This window comes from Scedosporium apiospermum, assembly GCF_000732125.1.
Source record: "Scedosporium apiospermum strain IHEM 14462 chromosome Unknown SEQ_SAPIO_0094, whole genome shotgun sequence".
NCBI classification, from domain to species: domain Eukaryota; kingdom Fungi; phylum Ascomycota; class Sordariomycetes; order Microascales; family Microascaceae; genus Scedosporium; species Scedosporium apiospermum.
The window spans coordinates 45902-63100 of NW_015971795.1; the positions used below are offsets into that span (position 1 = coordinate 45902).

Genomic DNA, 17199 nt, shown 5'->3' on the forward strand with positions numbered 1-17199 from the left:
TGTGCTAGTGTCAGAATCCATCGATGTTATTTGAGGCTACCTCTCGGATATCTCCAGGTTCATGATATGCCCGACCCCGTGCGGGGGCCAAAAGAACGTGGATCGAGATTCATTGTGCCCAGGTCAGAGAATAGCCCCGTACCCTTCCCTCTTTTCATCATACGGCGCAAGATTTCAGACGACTGCGTTCTATCTAGAGTTGAACAACCCGTTTCTGGTCTGCGTATCGAAGAGGAGAAGCGGCGATGATAGACAGTAGCACAAGTGTGTAGTCTCATTACCAGAAGTGAGCGGCACTTGCGATAATGTGCGCATGACTGCTCCGCGAGGTGTGTACCGCCGGAAACTTGGAAACCGTTGTGGCACTTGTAATGAGTGGAAGTTTGTTGTTGTGGGGGTTTGAGTGGCGCTTGCTCCAGGCAACAGGAACTCTCGAAGCTGGAGCATGCCATCTCACAACCACCCCTCCGTGAATCAACCCTCCCTACTCCAGGACAAGTTCGGATCTGACAAGGCCCTTCGACTAAGTCAACTCAGGAGAGTTCCCATTGCGAATGACAGCCGACCCATACCACAAGGAGCACCGGGTCCCCAGACTGCGAGTTCCCTAGAGCCGTTGAAATAGTAAATCGACCTCGTCAACGCGGCACAGCCGCGTGTCAAGTTAGGCAATATCGGGGAATAGTATTACTTCACTCGCAAACAATAAACACCAGTCCTAAATGTGAATGACCTTGCCTTAAGACTATGTTTTTGTAGCAGTAGTGAAATGCTGTCTTTCTAAATCTGACCATCTTATTGTAGGCTATAACAAGCAAGTGAAAAAGATCAATGGGATTTGCTCCTTCCCCATGAACTAGAAGTTGAAAGAGGAAGCAGCCCTCGCTAAGTCCGGTGCTGTAGCGTTCCTTCCCCATTCAATGTAAATTGTGAACGTGATCCTGGCTCATTTGCTCCAGAGCCTTTATATTTAACAATTTTCAAATCCTCGCCTGCGTTGTTGTTCCTCTCTTCCTTCTATATCTCCTTCTACCACATCCACCTCACTTCCACATCAACACCAACGCATGTCTTCTTCTTCTATCCAACATCCAACTCACATTGTCAATTATCTTAAGTTCCAGCGCTGCTCGCGATACTTCCTTGTCTTGGTCACAATGGCTGAGCACGAGGATAAACAAATACCTTTGGCCGTGTCTGGCTGTTTCCAGGACCTCGTCGACTGCCTCAACTCCCTCAAGTCCGACTCCGACTCCGCCCAACTCGAGGACCGCACCTTCATTCTATCTGTGGAAGAGTTCCACTACGTTCTCAACTTAATCCCCGGCATCCCTTGTAAGATAGGGAAATTTTCGTACGACGGCAAAATCCTGTATTTCAAAAATATGGGTACCATCCACGAGGGTGTGACTGAAGAACTCCGCGAGCAAATCAGTAACCAACTCCAACAGTACGCGGCCCATCCAGTCGTTGGTGCCCTAGTCACGAACTCGTTGAGGTCTCTAGGAGGCCGACCAGTCATGACTGGTCGCGCCTCCTACCGAGAGCCGGATTTTTCTTTCGGGGGTAGGCGAACGCCTCTCCCTTCCGTAGTGGGAGAGGTGAGTTACAGCCGCAGCTTTCGGCGGCATCAGCTACTCAATTACCAATCATACTTGACCGAATCAGAGGGAAAGATATGCACGGTAATTTGCGTAGATCTGTACTATGCGAGAGGCCCCAATCGTGAAGCCAAGACGGCGGCGGAGCTCGACCGCTCCGCCATTAGCGTCTGGACCGTAAAGCCGGGCGACGGGGATCAAGTAACGACAGTTATGGATTGGCGGCCGCTCTCTTAGGAGGAGGGCACCGTCGATTTGTACCTGTCGGATATGGTCCTCGAGGTCGATCTGCCAGCCGAATTTGTCAGGCCACAGGATGCGTACGTCCCTTACCCCTTCTTCCTCTCTCTCTATCGTATTCCCACTGCACTATGGCATTGGCGAAATCAAGAGTTTCATGGCTAACTCGTACCTACTATCTACAGGAACGTGCACGCGACGCCGCAAATCAGAGTACCTTTTACCGCCATTGTAAATGCTCTGAGGGATTCATGTCACTTAGTGGCTGAGCAGACCCGCCAACCTCCTCGACGTCGGCATGGCCCCGAACATAAATCCAACAAGAGGGGTAAAAAAGCGGCAAAGGAGCTACGAGACCGAGACCGAAAAATCCAGGCGCTAGAAAGACAGATTGAAGAGAAGGCTGTTAAGCGTCGGAGAGATGATCGGAAGCGTCAGAGAGATGATCGCAAGCATCAGAGAGAAGAACGAAAGCGCCAGAGAGAGGGACAGGAGTGTCTAAAAACGGAACAAGAGCGCCTGAAGAGGGAACAGGAACGCCTCAGGAAGGACCAGGAACGCCTGAGGGAGGGCCAGGAACGCCTGAGGGCGGACCAGGAACGCCTAAGAGCGGACCAGAAACGCCTGAAAGAGCAACAGGAGAGGAGGCGCGAGGACAAAAAGCGAATTGCGGAATTGGATTAAGCTTTGGATCGAGCCGAGAGGGCCCTCAAGGAGCGCGGTGAATCGAACCCCTAAAGAGAGCACACTCAGAAACGGGAGCGGGCGTCCAGTCCAACACCACGAAAGATTCTCTCTACACCACACACGCCAGGCAATGAAGCCACCGATTCTCTGCAGTGTCGAACAGAAAGCATAACTACCGCCCCAAGGGCGAATACGATGAGCCGGATTTAAATCCTACGAACCCGAAGACGCTAGGCCCTGGAGACACTCCCAAGAACGGTTAACGAGAAGCAGTCACATTTCGACACTATCTGCCTGTGGATGGATTAGAACACCCGTCTTCTAACTCTGTAACATGGCCTCTGCTAAATTCAGCGATCCCTCTCACGAGCGTGTGTGGACCGTCCATCTTATACGACCTCGATTGCGATGCTCGACGTCTTGCCTCTAAAAGAAATCGCTAAAACACAAGAAAGGTCGGGAAGAAAATGAAAACGGAAATAAAAGCTGTTGTTTTGTACTTTGGCGTAATGAATCCACGTAACATGAACGGTGACACTGCATTGTGAAATGCAACCCCAGTTACGAAGTGCGCCAAATTATCATCAGCGAAAATGGACAACATGACACAAGGATATTTTGCGAAGCAGTACTTCGATTCCTGATGAGAAGATGGAATTGATTCATCTATCCATGGTACATATACCACCAAAGTTGATATGGGGGGAACGGGAGAGTGAAAAATACCATTTGCAATAACTCAAGGCGAGGGCATTGGTGCTAACTGACCAACCCCAAAGAAAGAAAGAAAATATAATACATAAGAATTTCAAAAAGAGAAAGGGGGAAAAACCGTGATGTCTAGAAGCCATCTTGTGCTAAAGTGTTCCAAGCCATTTACTGCCTAGCAACGTCGCGGGCATGTCGCCGAGCGTTCTTATTCCCGGAAACGCAAGTGAGCCAGGTAATGAAAGTATCAAGAGTGAAGGTCTCGGGGAGGCTGGAGCCACTTTCGGCACAGGCGCCAGTGGAAGGAATGGGGAGGACAGAGACGGTAGGATCGGTGGATGGCTTAGGTTCTTGGGGGGTGGCGGTGGTGGGGGAGGGCGAAGGAGAAGCAGCGGCCGTTGTGGTAGGCGTCGAGGGGTTGCTGCCACCGTTATTACCGCCGTTGCTACCCCCGCTGCTGCCGCCTGTGCCGGAAGAGTAGAGGGCTGGCCCGGGGATGGTGTAGCTGGTGATGGTCGTATACGGGTTGAAAAGGATGCCGGGATCGTTGGCCGTGTAGAGCTTGGTTCCGAGGACGCCCTCCGGATTGTCGGTGCCAGAGCCAGTGATCTCGATGTTCATGCACTGGGGGTAGTTCTGCGCGCCATTGGCCGACTGAGCAGCGTGGAGAGCGATGATCTCATGGCGGAAGACGTACTGACCAGGGGCCAGGGACGAGGGAACCGTGGTGCTCCATGTATTATTGTTCTTAATCAAAGCAATAGCAGCCCACTCCTTCGTGGCGGCGTCATACCCAGCCTCGTCGATCTTGACCCACTTGAGCGCGGTCTTGTCGGCCTTGGTGCAGTCCCCGCCGCAGTTGGCAACGTAGGTGAGGACAGGACCAATGTGCGAGTCGGGCCAGTTCGTCCACTGGAACTCGACGGTGCCGCCGGCGGCAACGGTGGCCGCGATGTTTCCCGGGGCGGAGTTCTTGTGGCAGTTGATGTCGGCCGAGCCGTACTGGTCGGGCGCCACGAATCCATTGTCGAGGTTTTCAGCGTACCAGCCGGCGGTGTCGGGGACGGCCTGTTTGTTGACTTTGGCGTAGTAGTAGTCGAGGAGGAAGCCGCCGTTGTACTTGCCGTCAGTGACGAACCCGGTCACGGTTCCGTGGGCGAGGGCAGTGGCGGCGAGGGAGCCGAGGAAGAGCTTGGTTCCGAGTGACATTGTCGCTGAGTAATGCGATAGTGGAAAGATGAGAGAATGGGATAAGAATCGAAACAGAAACTAGTCGGCCGGAAGCGACTGGAGAGGGCAAGATACTTGATGAAGTGGATGGCTTGTAATAGCTGAAAAAAAGAGTGTCTCAGCTTCACTCTGTGAAGGTGACGATAATGGAGGCTTAAGAATGAAAGTATGATAGCACAAGGCCTATAGAAGAAAGAGTGGCATCAAACCCGGAGAAGAAAAGAAAGAATGCGGCTCAGCTTGGAGAGAGAGTGATGTGTGGAAGGACTGAGGAAATCTAGAGAGGATGCGTTCTGTCTTTTATCTTCGCCCGAGCCCTGGTCCAGTCCCCTTTTTTTTTTTTTTTTTTTGGCATGACGTCTCCTGCCCAGGCTCGGGAACTCTCGCCGTGGTTGGCTATGGAGAACCCAGCTCGGGTTGGGCCTCGTGGAAATGCCGTCCGTTCGTAAGTGGGGGAATTTTGGTGTCCTCCGACGAACGGGCTGTTCCCATTGGATGGCCACCCCAAAAACAGACCGTTGAAGGCCCAGGGCGACATTCGGGGCAGAAGCGTGCAAGGATCTAGACATCTTCGAACCATCCAGTCTTGACCATCTGATGATTGAGAAACATGGATACGTTAGCATGGTTTCCAAATTGCCCGATGGGCCCGCCAAGCCTGCCAAAGGTCGTGGATTGGGGCCCCTTTCAAAAATCCTTGCAATATTGGAGTATGCAGCCATGCTAACCTCGTCAACGTGGACACAAGAACGGGCCTGTCACTTCGGCTTGCCAAGTTCAATGGCTGTCAATGGTCCACTGGTGAAACAATCAATCACGTAGCCTGGCATCAGACCCACCGGATTCTTTTGTTTCAGGTCCCTACCAACCCTGGATTTAAGGTAGTATTAAGAACCCGCATAGAACTAGTATGAGATCAATTGATCGAAGGATATTCATCTCGACTTTTGGACATCGGATATGTCGGGCGTCTTGCCCAATGTCCAAGACATCTCTGGTTAGTTAAACTTCCGGGACGCCTGCTCGTTTCAACAAACCGAGCTGACTAGGGATTCTATGCCTCGGTAGTTTGCGGAAGTGAGCAGAAAGTTAGGAGCGAGGAATATCGTCGGAGTCTCTGCTGCGGCATACTTGTAATATCAGTAGCAACTCAGCCCGCGACTCAGGACAATGGCAAAAAAGGAAGACATCACGATCCCCCCTCATTCCGCCCTTCCCGCCCCCAATGGCAGTGCCGTAGTGTACTCCTTTAGCTTAACGATAGTATACAGAGTCACATGTGGGAATGCTTCTGAAAGGGAACAAACCGGAAAGCCGGTGTTTCCATCCGAAGGTGGAGCCTAGGAGCCGGATACGAGCGATTCGCCTCGCGCCGGGCGTCAGTGGATCTACGAATACGCGAATGCAACATTTTAGCATGCAACCCTGGCAAGGGGAGAAAACCCTGGTTCTCTTTCGTCCGATCCTTAGCTAGATTAAAAATCGTCTTGCAAACATCCCGGGGTTGTCAATAATCGTCTTGGGCAACGCGCAGGCTCGACCCCACACACGTTTCAGAACTATCGGCCGCGACTACGAGTCTGAAATATCGGATGATTCGGGGTCTGCGGGGTTCCAGCGCCATGTGCCAGTCCTCTTTGGCTTCGTGATCTTCTTATGGAAAAAAGATTTTCACCCTGGCCCGAGATTTGCAGCATTCGAGGGCCTGGGAGCGATGGAATTGGATATTCATCCGAGGACCGAGTAAGGGGTAAATTGAGGACAGGGACGTGGACATTAGTTACACTCCTCGACACGAGGTTATTCTACAACTACGGAGTTCCAGATGCAATCGAGAACCGCTATTGATTATAAAGAATTGAATTGAGGTTGCCGAAGCGAGCTATCCACAAAGAGTATAAATACGACGTATAAGTATATACTAACAGAAAGAAATAACCTATATAGCAGCTCTTTGTCAACTAGGCTGTCGCGGACGTCTTAGATCTCTACCACATCAGGCCGACCCGGGCTTCCAGGCTAGATGCCGCCAGTGTCATGAGTGGAACCGATGGGGCCGTAGCGAATGTTGGACCAGATAACCTTGGCATCGGCATGGTTGGAAACGACATCAGCGGGGTCACGACCTGTCTGAGGGCAAGGGCCACGGAGAGTTCCAGGGATACCCTCCTTCTCCGGTGGGTAGAGCGAATCGAGCCAAAGCATGCTAGCGTAATGCTACACGAAGGGGAAAGGGAAAAAAAGAAAACCAACCGTCAGTAACTGCTAACATGCCTCTCACAGAATGTAGGATTGGGGGAACTTACATCAGCCCAGATGGAGAGGACAAGAACCATGGGCAAGCGAAGAGCCTCATTGAGGGCAGGGGTACCCCCGACCTCGTTGTGGCGGTCGTGGTCCTCGAAAAGGGGAGGATAGGCAGCGCAGTACTCAGGAGTAATGGTGTTGTCGAAGTGGTCGAGACCCTCGAGCTTGGGCCCGGGCACCTCGATGACCTTGCCGTCCTGGATGAAGAGCATGCTGAGTTTGTCGGTCTCATATCGGGAAATGACGCTATAGAGGGGTTAGGTTTGACTGTTAGTAGAGGAATAAATGGAAGACATTGCTGCAAGAGGAGTTTTACGGATACGTACGTGAACTTCTTAGTCGTGTCGACGCCCGAGGCACCCTGGCCATAAAAGTCGTGATTGCCGAGACGGTAGGGGTTGTAGTCGCAGCCGTTGGCGTCGCACTTGCCATTGAATCGGTCCGGGGAATAGGTCCCACCACATTCGTCGTCGCCATTGCAGACGTGGTACGTGTTTTCCTCGCAGGCGTGAGGGGTGAAGGCGTACGCATGAGCGTTGGACTCCCTGTGGAAAATCAAAATTATTAGTTATTACTTTGCCCCTCCTAAATCTAGGCGACGCTCTCTCTCTCTCTCTGGTTTCGAACGTACCATACGTCAATCTCGGCACAGCAAGACCCCATGTTACCGAGACCGGAGTTCTCATCAGTAGCGGACTGGGTCCAACCCTCAATGTTTGCCTATGGATATGCCATGCATTAGCTCAAACAGGACTCTTCTTAGTTTAGGTAGTTGGTGGTGGAGGGGAAGGAGAACACTCTACCTTTCCATTGATAAACTTTAGATCACGAGCGCACTGGGCATCGCAGTATCCCAAACCATACTTGGCACCAGCTTCGTTATCAGGTTCATCGCTGAGGCCACCATCGGGCTTCATGGGGACAAGATACAACGCCGAGTTCATGCCACATTCGACAGCCGACAAGTCTACGTCAAAGGCCAACTCATTATCCATAAGAGTGAACATTTGATACTTGGAATCACTCTCCATGAGATAGGTTCGAGCACCGATGTTCTTGCCATACTCGTGCTCTGTAACAAAGGATAACGTCAAAGCATCACCGCTGGTCGTGATACCATATGTCCCAGAGTAGTCAGCGCCCTCGACGGCGCAGTTCTTGGCGCAGTCGGAGGCGCTGGAGCAGAGATCGGTCCACTGGTTGCCGTCGTAACAGTTTTCATACCCGCCGACCTCGTGCACCCAGCGCCAGTTGGCGTCGATGACGATTTCGCCGTTCACGTTGGTGCACTGGCCGGGAGCGGTACAACGCTGCCAGGTGATCTTGGGGTGGGATTCGGAGGTTTCGGTGCCGACCTGCTGGGCCCGGGCGAGGGCCAGCATGGAAAGAGCAGCGAACGTCAGCATTGTGGCTACGGGTAATTTGCCGCTGGAAAAGAGAGAATAAGTGTGCGGTTTGTGAGTAAAATGGAGTGGTAAAGCTTTGGAGGAGGCGAGTGCCATCCTAAGAGGAGTCCCCCTTTTCCCATGGCGCGGTATGGCCATTTATGCTCCTGAGCTTTCGCTGCAAATCTTGGCCTCTCTCCGTCATCTCCATCTTGTTGACGGCTCTCTGGTATCTCGATCGTTTCATCCGGGAGGAGTCGATTGGCATTAATCAACGATCAACGCATGCTAGGCCTCTTGCCAAGCTGCCAAGGGAGGATCGTATATTGAGTTATGTTGGGGAGGGGAAAGGAAATGGAGATCAAGAATGTGAGAAAAGTCTGGGCAATACTACATGTATAAGGGATCGGGATCGGTGTGATGGTGGGTATGATGGGAGGCCGGTCCAGGACTGGGGAGGCAATCATGCGGACTGCAACTTCGGAGGGGCCAGGACCGAGAATATGGTGACGATAACTATATTAGGCCGTGTTTAGAGTTGCAGGGTAACACGCAAAAATAGCGGTAATGTCAATAAAAAAGGTGGAATCTTCCCCGAACTTCCACCTCATGCGGGCGATCATCACGGAAGCAATGGAAGAGCGGGGGCCGGGCGCATGTTTGCGGGGGAAATCGCACCGCCGACGACGCTTTCGCTCTTCATTGTCCAATTCCGTGATGCTTCCTTTCCTCATTGTCTTGTAATGAAGCTCCAGGAAGACGATTGGGGAGGATGAGAAGGTGGCGAGACGCCAAGCCGCGGGGTCACCGTAATGGAGGGGATCCAGTTTATTATCAGGTACACGATAGGATGAGTTTATGAAGGCAGCTTCTGGCATGATAGAAATGAAGGAGGACCAGAGTGGCTGTGCAAAACCAGAAATTGGAGAATTGAAATGATACATCGGTTGAAGTCTGGGCAAGTCGCAGACAGGCAAATTGTCAAGTCGTCATGATCCGGCTCTAACTTGCGGAGTTCTCGTCTCCACTATCACGGGGCGGGTCCCGGATTTCCCGCGACTGTCGTTGTGATCTAGCACCTTGTCCCGTGTCCGTGTCGGCGCGTCTCGTTCATCACGCGTGTTCTGTACTTGAGAAGTCTATTACCAGTGATATCAACTAAACTAGCTTAAAAAAAAATAGAGAAGAAATTGTCTGATCGAGAATCTGGTCCGAACGACGTCTCCCAACGTGGCTTTTGGCGAGATTTTGGTGTCCTACCCTCCACGATGATCGAAGTTACGTGGGCTACCAGTATCCTGCATCAATATTACCCCTGGTTTCATGCTGTGCTACCAAGAGACCGAGAGACGTGAGGAAACCCTCTGTATTTGCAACTGTCCGGATAAACGCACAGCGATTTCCTTAACACACAGTTTAAACACGCCCAAAACCTGCTCGTGGCAAGGGCATGTTTATTTACGCTTCTTGGCAACGTGGATGTTTGCTCGTCCACTTAATCTAAATACCAGCCAATAGAACACGGGCCGGGCAGTGCCCGGCGTCGAAAGCCATGGAATCTCCGCATTTCTACCTTGCACCCGGAGAATGGGGTCGACCCGCAGGCATCGGTTCACTCGTTCTTGTCAACCCAACGGTTCTTTCCTTTGGATTCTATTTTGTTTTGCAGGATGTCCGAGTTGTGTATATTCGGTGATATCGAATCCTGTAAGATTTAGTTTCCATAGCACGCATTTCGTGAACTTTGGCTGCCTTGATCCATGCGCAGCACACTCTTTTCGGGACTTGGACACACCGTGCCAGATCATACTGGAGAGAGCCCACGACTTTGTCCATGTGCGAATGTGTGGATGTGGCACTTAATCTATCTACCTCGAGTATCTTTCTTTTATCGAACCAGATAATGGAGGCATAGATGACACTCCTCTGGATAGAACTAGTCCCGTGGGATGTTCCTTTCTTGGCCAGCCACCATAAGCAGCATATCTTTATTCGGAGATGAAGCTGTTTGGATTGCAATGTACTCCGTATTGGACAATATTCTTGTTTGTAACCTACCTCAATGCGAGTCGTGTTAGCAGCTAACCGCCCCCGCACGAAAGCCAAGATTGAAGCCCACGAGGTATGACCAGGGGAAACACGTCATCTATTATTCCTTCCATGCTGGGTCCAAATGGTAGCGTCGCTTATGCGAGCTTTGGCCCACTGCTGTCACGACAAGGTGCAGTAGGTAACCCGCCCAGGGTGGAGGGCTGCCCTAGCACCTACTAGGCGTACTCATGGCCCGTGGTGTGTTAAGCTTCGTGAGAGGGACACAAAACCGGGGTGTCGGGCCCACGACAAGTCCGATTCCTTTCGTCATCTATAAGCAGAAAAGATCTCCATGATTGAGTACACTTAAAAAAAAGTCTGCCGTGTTATTCTTTAAAGGTGATACACCGCCGTAGAGACTAGGGTCGTGCCGTGAAGCTCCCTGCTCGAGAGCTTCAGAGTGACTGACCAAGATGAGGGGAATCACTTCTAATCTTAGACATCGTCCGCCCATCTCTGAGAGGATCACGAACTCACGGGGTGCCAAGGTAAAGTAGTGGGCGTCATCCAAAGAGCGACTTCGGCGAGCTGAAGAAGACGAACTCCTGGCCGGCGCAGCTGAAGTCCAGGGTGAGACGGGATAGACTAGTGAATATTGCCTTTGATGAGAAAACATTCGCAAACCGTGGGGTGCCACATAGTCGCACCAATCTGTGTGATATCGAAAATGCAATGTAACTCTGTGTAAGATCACAGGGTGATGGATCAAGTCCATCGTCTCTGCGTGTGCTGATTTGGCGTCACATTTGGACCATCCTTCACCATCCGACCTGACTTCTGGGGGAGTAGATCCGTCCTTGCCTAGTGCACAAAGTAGCGAGCATGGAGTTCATGTTGGGCGAGATGGCGATCTAGCGTACTTGTACGGAGTTGAAAAGTGTGACCGAACAGCCCTATCAAAGGCGAGTTGTCCCCCGGAGCGAGCGCGCTGTCACTCGTACAACCCGGACTCGGGATGGCCCTAGTCTCGTCCGAGTCAAACCCAGGGACCACCTCTCAGCATCTGAGGTGGTGGCAAGGTGATTTTGGGTGGCTCTAACTTGGCGCCATAGTTTCAGGGGGACCATGCTCCAAGGTAAATTCGGAAAACGAGCCCAATTGGTTGAGAGAGGGCGTGGGAGGCATACATCTCGCATGACTTGTGATTTACAGGGCATGGAACGCTCGGATTGAAAACGCACGGCAACTTTCCATTGAAGGGCACAAAGAACAAGCTCAGATCCAGCATTAAGTTATCCCAGATTGTGGTCTTCGGATCGAGCAGTGACAGGAGCGCGCAATCTCCGACATCGGGGTCTTTCAGCCACCAAGACCAGAGCTCCGCCACGCCAAGCAGTGGGCGGAAACAGGGGTTTTCTGCACTGGAGCATCCTCTACAATTGGTGTGGTTACGGGTGGCCACGACCCTTACCATCGCCAGCAGTCTAGTGATGCAAGGATCTCAAAATACGAAGGATATGAAAACATGCAGCAAGTCCACTCATGTTTACAGCATAACTCGCAGCATTGCGATCTAGTGTAGTTTAGAGGTACAAATTCTAACCACTGCCAGGGCATGAAATTCGCGCCGAGGTCTCTGGCGATCCCACGTCCCCGGTGTGTGTTCCCTCTTTATCAGATGATCAGATAAGATCGCTTCTCGTTTGTCTATTGGTCCGTCTCGACGGAGGCAGCCTCAAATGGGAATGTGCTGAGTATGTGCAAAGGTACTCGATGGGAACCTGAAAAGCCACTTACGTATTTTAGGAAGCTGTAATAAGGAATTCAGTAATGTGCTGATTCCCTGTATGTGGTCCCGCGTCCGAAGAAACCAGCCTCCTCGGAGTTTTCTTGTTCTCCTCATGTATCTCTCCCTGCCTTTTACGTATCGAAGTAGATTTTCCCAGCAGACCATGGATAACGGCTCTGAGATTATATGATACGGGGCATACCTTCGTAGTTTTGCTGGACAGACACAAGGACGAGTTCCGGGGCTCTAGCTGGCGCTGGATCCGATCGGACCTCATCAGTCGACGACCCTATCCAGCTGTGTTGCTTAGTACAGACAGACGGAGTAGACTTGCCTGCACTCGTGCGGAGTTGGAGATTTGTTACCCTGTAATGTACGTCATCAGTTGAATCCCACTGCGACAGGCCATGGCCCAAAGAGCCTGCAGGCTGCCGCAAAACGGTACCCTCGTGTGCGTGGGCAGTTCGAGCGGACATCTTTGAGGCAGTATACCGACTCAATCACTCCAGTGCTCTCGGGGGTTTCCAACGTTGAAAAACCCCACTCTTCTCTGAGGCAATCAGCTTCCTGGAGTCTCATCCGTGGGATCTTTTCATACCTTCCCAACTCTTCTCAAGCGTGCCTCGGATGACCTCAAAGCATCCACTTGCATCTCGATTGGCAACACGCCTCTCGATACCGGGGTCTCGAGTGGAGCAACGACTGCGGCTTTGCAGCTTGGAACTATGGATGGCGGGGTTACTCTGCAGGATAGCTCGCATGGTGCTTGAAGAAATTTTCGGGAGACGATGGACGAAAAAGACGCACCGAATCGTCGACCTCAAGGCGGGGTTGGCTAAGGATGGATTGAAGGGGCTCCTTCTTGTTGAGCAATGGCAGTCGTAGGGGGGCTGCGGAGGCGAGAGGCTTCTGCCCTTCAGACCGAGCATTTGAAGAGGAACTTTTCAGATATAAAAAGGACATTGTCTTTCCGTCGGTCTCTCGAGAAGATATCTCCAGACTACTCTCACCATCGCCATCATTGATACACTTCATCTCCTCAATTGCCTAGTCCTGCAGTGACAAAAGCCCAAACCACCAGACAAAATGAAGTTCTCCACCGCTCTCTTCGGTCTTGCCACCGTCCTCGGCCTCGCCCAGGGCCAGATCCCCGATGAAAACCACGATGGCCTTCCCGACGGCGACATCCCCGATTGCGCTGTAAGACTTCCAAACTAAGATTTCGCCTGCCACATCCCATGCTGGTCTCGCAATTTTTCTAAATATATGTACTAATCTCAAACGGTGCCAGATGTCTTGCTTCACCAACATCTACCTAACCAACTTGCCCGCGTTCATGGCTTGCCAAGAGGCGAATCTGTTCCTTTGCTTCTGCAAGAGCGTTACCTTTGTCACGCTCTACAAGCAGTGCGTCTGCGAAAACTGTCCTGCCGATGAGAAGGAGGATGCTCTCCAGTTTGGTCTGGATACTTGCACTCGTGAGTGGCAACGGAAATATATCTACAAGTCCCTCACGTTCCCGGGGGAGCGCTGACGTTCGCATTCTACCTAGTCAACAATGCTACTATCGGTTGGATGGGCAACACCTGTTAAGCTGGTATTCGTTTTCAAGACCGTCCTGTCAGACACCTCGCCGAAACTTTGGTGTCAAGCTTACGAGGCTGCTCAACCAGGCGAGGGGATTGAGAAAAGAAGTGTCCCTATCAATTAAGCCCACTCGCAGTATTAAGCTTTGAAAGAAAAGAAAACAATTCATGCATATCCCTTAATGTGGAACATTTTCACTTTTTATTCTCGATGATTGATCCTATGATTCTTACGGGGGACGGAAACGTGGGAGCAGACGCATCCGAGTTGTAGCATGCTACTCGACATGGTGTACCGAGGCCTGCAGCCACAGCACGTTGAAGATCATGTCTGGTAATGATCTTCAGTTGCGGTTGTATCGTGGGTGGATGCGGAACGCATGGTCCTCGACTTCAATCCATGCGACCGGTTTCCAGCGGAGCAAGCCTGGCCAAGGGGCCTTTTCCAGGTTACAAGCGGAATGCCAGGCAAAAGAGAACGGAAAGGAATCTCTCTTCAGTCCAAAGTACCTCGTCAAAGCGCCTACCATCAACGGATGATGGAGATACTCCACTACAACTGACATAGTCTATTGCCATCAAAACATCAGACACGACTACTCCGTACGGGCAGAGAAGAGGTAAAACACGACACTAAACGTCTGGTTTAGCATCCGTCTAAGAAGCAGCTCCTTGACGGAACGGACCGCTGGCTGCTCGCATTTTCAACGGCAGGTCCGCACCTTTATTAGTTAGCCAAGACTCGTTGGATCCCCTTCGGTTAACGCTCGGCAAGGAGAAGCAGGAAAACAACGTGGTGTCTCATGAGTTCACACTTGTTCCTGGCCTGACTCTCAACATGTACACTGCGACTAGTATGTACTTGCATGCTTTCTAGGCACTGTTGTGAGCACATCTGTGCGAGTGATTTGTTATCCGTTATCCCACTCCATGGAGGCCAGCCCCGAATCCGCGACTTGGCGTGGCTCGTATTCGAATCCCATCAGGTCGAGGGGACGTAAGTGGTGCGGGATTCCGTCCATTACCTCGACAAGTCCACTGCATGAGCGGATCAGAAAACCCTGGCAAGTCCTGCTTCCGATTGCGGCACAAAGAGTCCCCGATTTGGGCCTAGTCCAGGGATGGGATGGGGCAGATGAATGCGGGCAGGCGAGCGTTGGGGGGGGGGGGTTCAAAATGATTCGATCCTACCCTCTCCCCTTTTATCAGATGATCGATGCGATTGATTAGATTGATTGATAAACTGTGGCCTGGCCCGGCCCACCCCGTCCCCTGGTCCCCCTGTCCTCTTGCCGTGAGGGCGAGATGAGCTCGACGATGGGTCCAATTATTGATTCTTTAAAATTACTTCCAGCGCCACAGCAGAGTCCGGTTTCAATCTGTTGGCCGATTTCCAAGGGCATTCTAACAATCATTCCTTTCCCTCGTACTTTGAGTACCCTACCTCGGTATTTCGTCCGGAATTGGCTGTAGCGGGTCTGGGAGACGGAGTTGGCCTGGTCAAGATATCACCCGTCCATGCCAAACTAGTACTAGTCTCTCACTTTTTCTTTTTTTCTTTTGAGAGTTGGGTTGTATCCATCTACCTCTAAGACACCCTTTGCGCATAGGTTCAAGGATCCCAGCCCAACCCTAGTCGGTGGAGGGAAGCACGAATTGTCACATTATTGGCAGTGGAAATTACGTTTTCCACTCAGGCGCAGGCGGCGTGAGCCATGAGGTAACAGACCTTCGTAGCACAGAAATATATCAACTGGTTTGCCCACTCTCGTGAAATCTTTCGATCTCGCCGGCTCTTCAACTGTCTTCAACGTGCTCTATCACGTCCCGTCACTCGTTACCCGTCGCTCGTTAGGTCTCTGTCTGCCGCTTGATCCGATTTGTATTACGATAGATATCCTCTTGATCCAGTCCAGTCCGTCGCTTCGCCACAGCTTCAGTCATCAACACTTAAGCCCGCGACCGCATTAGCGCATAAACATAATGAAGAACACAACCGCCTCCATCGCACTAGCCGTGACCGGCCTCCTCGGGCTCGCCTCTGCCCAAGGCCTTGGATACATCCCCAACTGTGCCGTGAGCATCCCCCCCACGCCCCCCTCACTATTAGTTGACACATCAACTGCTTCGTACCCAGAATTGACACCGGGTTCGCCCGCCCCCGTGCTAGTATCCTGTTTTGATGGGCACTATTGAGCAATACATCTCCTCGTGCACCGAGGCCAATGACTTGATCTGCTTCTGCAAAGACCCCGTCACGCAGTGGTACTGGATCCAGAACACCAGCACTGGCTGCCCCAACGAGACCGATGCCGAAGCTGCCGTCGCCTTTGGTACCCAAATCTGCGTTGGTTAGTTTTGAATGCGCACCGGCCCAGCCCAATATTGGGCCGCAATGGTTGCTGACAGCATGGATATTTTACAGAGCTTGGGATTCCTATCAACTTCCCTGTTCCTGATCCCGTAAGTTGGCTAGCCTCCTACCAGAATCTTGCACCCATATTCATCAGCCCTTGAGCTGACGCCGACTTACCCAGAACGCCACCCCATCGTCGTCTAGCGCCCCAAGCACCGCCCCGGAGCCACCCAGCTCTTCTGAACCACCAGCCTCTACATCCGGCCCCGATACCACGGAGCCGCCAGTAAGCTCCGCCGAGCCATCCATGACCGCCGAGCCCTCCAGCTCCGTCGAGCCGTCTGGCTCCTCTAGCCCCTCCAGCAGCGATGTCGAACCATCGAGCTCCGTCGTCGAACCCTCCGGCTCAACTAGCGCCGAGCCCACCACCATCATCACCTCGACCCGTCCCCCGACTGCCAGCAGCACCTCCTGCACCAAAACCAAGACAGCTACTCAGGGACCCGGTAACAATGATGACGATGACGAAGACTGCACCTGCGAGGACGGTAAAGACTCCGAGCCCTCGGGGACGGGCGGCAACTCTGGCCCCACTGGCTCAGGTTCCACTCCTGGCAAGCCCTCGGCTCCCGTTACAGTCAATATGGTAAGAACCCCCCGGTGCCTTGATGTTGGGAATATGTGACTCGAAAGAAATCGATGATTCTAACTTGAGAAATAGGCGATGAGCAACTCTCCTAGTGCTCTCTTCATCGCCGGCATCGTCGCCGCCGCCGCCGGATTGTTGTGACCGGACACTGAAAACCATATAACGGACGGAGACTTTGAACGAGCGGTTCGGCGTTGGATGTAATGTTTGGGAATGGGATGCGATGTATCGCCATGTGCATCCTTGAGAATAATGTTCACTTTCTCTTCTCTATCGATATTAATACAAGGATGTTGGAGTTTCTCCGTTTGCAGATGAATATACTCTGATCTACCCCGACGATTCTAGGTGGGGTTCTCCAACAGTCCCCTGAATGTCTCCCTGCCCAAGACCATGTGGCGGTTATTATCGGCGGGGAGTGTGGAATCTTGCTCCTCCCGACTATTCCTGGTTTGCTCGGTTGCAATTTGAAATATATCGCGGATGAATCTTGCCGGCTGAATTCTCTCCGGTGACGTGTGATGTCTGGGCATAGTCTTGGCAGGGAGAAACCAGTCTCGTGAGCGGAGTTCGGTCAATTCAGCGTTTTCTCCTTCGCTGTTGCGACACTATTGTGAAAGCTTGTCGCTC

General features: G+C 52.0%; 4 protein-coding genes and 1 pseudogene across 4 annotated transcripts; 3 read left to right on the forward strand and 2 right to left on the reverse strand.

Annotated features, from left to right (window-relative positions):
- Positions 1–1157: 1157 nt before the first annotated feature.
- Positions 1158–2525, forward strand: SAPIO_CDS4703 (uncharacterized protein; the record flags this gene model as incomplete). Its single annotated transcript, XM_016787188.1, has 4 exons — positions 1158–1566; positions 1669–1769; positions 1839–1921; positions 2027–2525. 4 exons carry the CDS (start codon positions 1158–1160, stop codon positions 2523–2525), a joined length of 1092 nt encoding a protein of 363 aa, XP_016643067.1.
- Positions 2526–3404: 879 nt separating this feature from the next.
- Positions 3405–4445, reverse strand: SAPIO_CDS4704 (annotated as a pseudogene; the record flags this gene model as incomplete).
- Positions 4446–6485: 2040 nt separating this feature from the next.
- On the reverse strand, positions 6486–8179 carry SAPIO_CDS4705 (Exoglucanase 1; the record flags this gene model as incomplete). Its single annotated transcript, XM_016787189.1, has 5 exons — positions 6486–6683; positions 6773–7019; positions 7100–7318; positions 7405–7493; positions 7577–8179. The coding sequence occupies 5 exons, from the start codon at positions 8177–8179 to the stop codon at positions 6486–6488; spliced, it is 1356 nt and encodes a 451-aa protein (XP_016643068.1).
- A 4885-nt stretch (positions 8180–13064) lies between these two features.
- On the forward strand, positions 13065–13571 carry SAPIO_CDS4706 (uncharacterized protein; the record flags this gene model as incomplete). Its single annotated transcript, XM_016787190.1, has 3 exons — positions 13065–13178; positions 13270–13456; positions 13531–13571. The coding sequence occupies 3 exons, from the start codon at positions 13065–13067 to the stop codon at positions 13569–13571; spliced, it is 342 nt and encodes a 113-aa protein (XP_016643069.1).
- A 1976-nt stretch (positions 13572–15547) lies between these two features.
- SAPIO_CDS4707 (uncharacterized protein) lies at positions 15548–16710 on the forward strand (the record flags this gene model as incomplete). Its single annotated transcript, XM_016787191.1, has 5 exons — positions 15548–15640; positions 15735–15915; positions 15990–16027; positions 16102–16566; positions 16642–16710. 5 exons carry the CDS (start codon positions 15548–15550, stop codon positions 16708–16710), a joined length of 846 nt encoding a protein of 281 aa, XP_016643070.1.
- Positions 16711–17199: the final 489 nt, after the last annotated feature.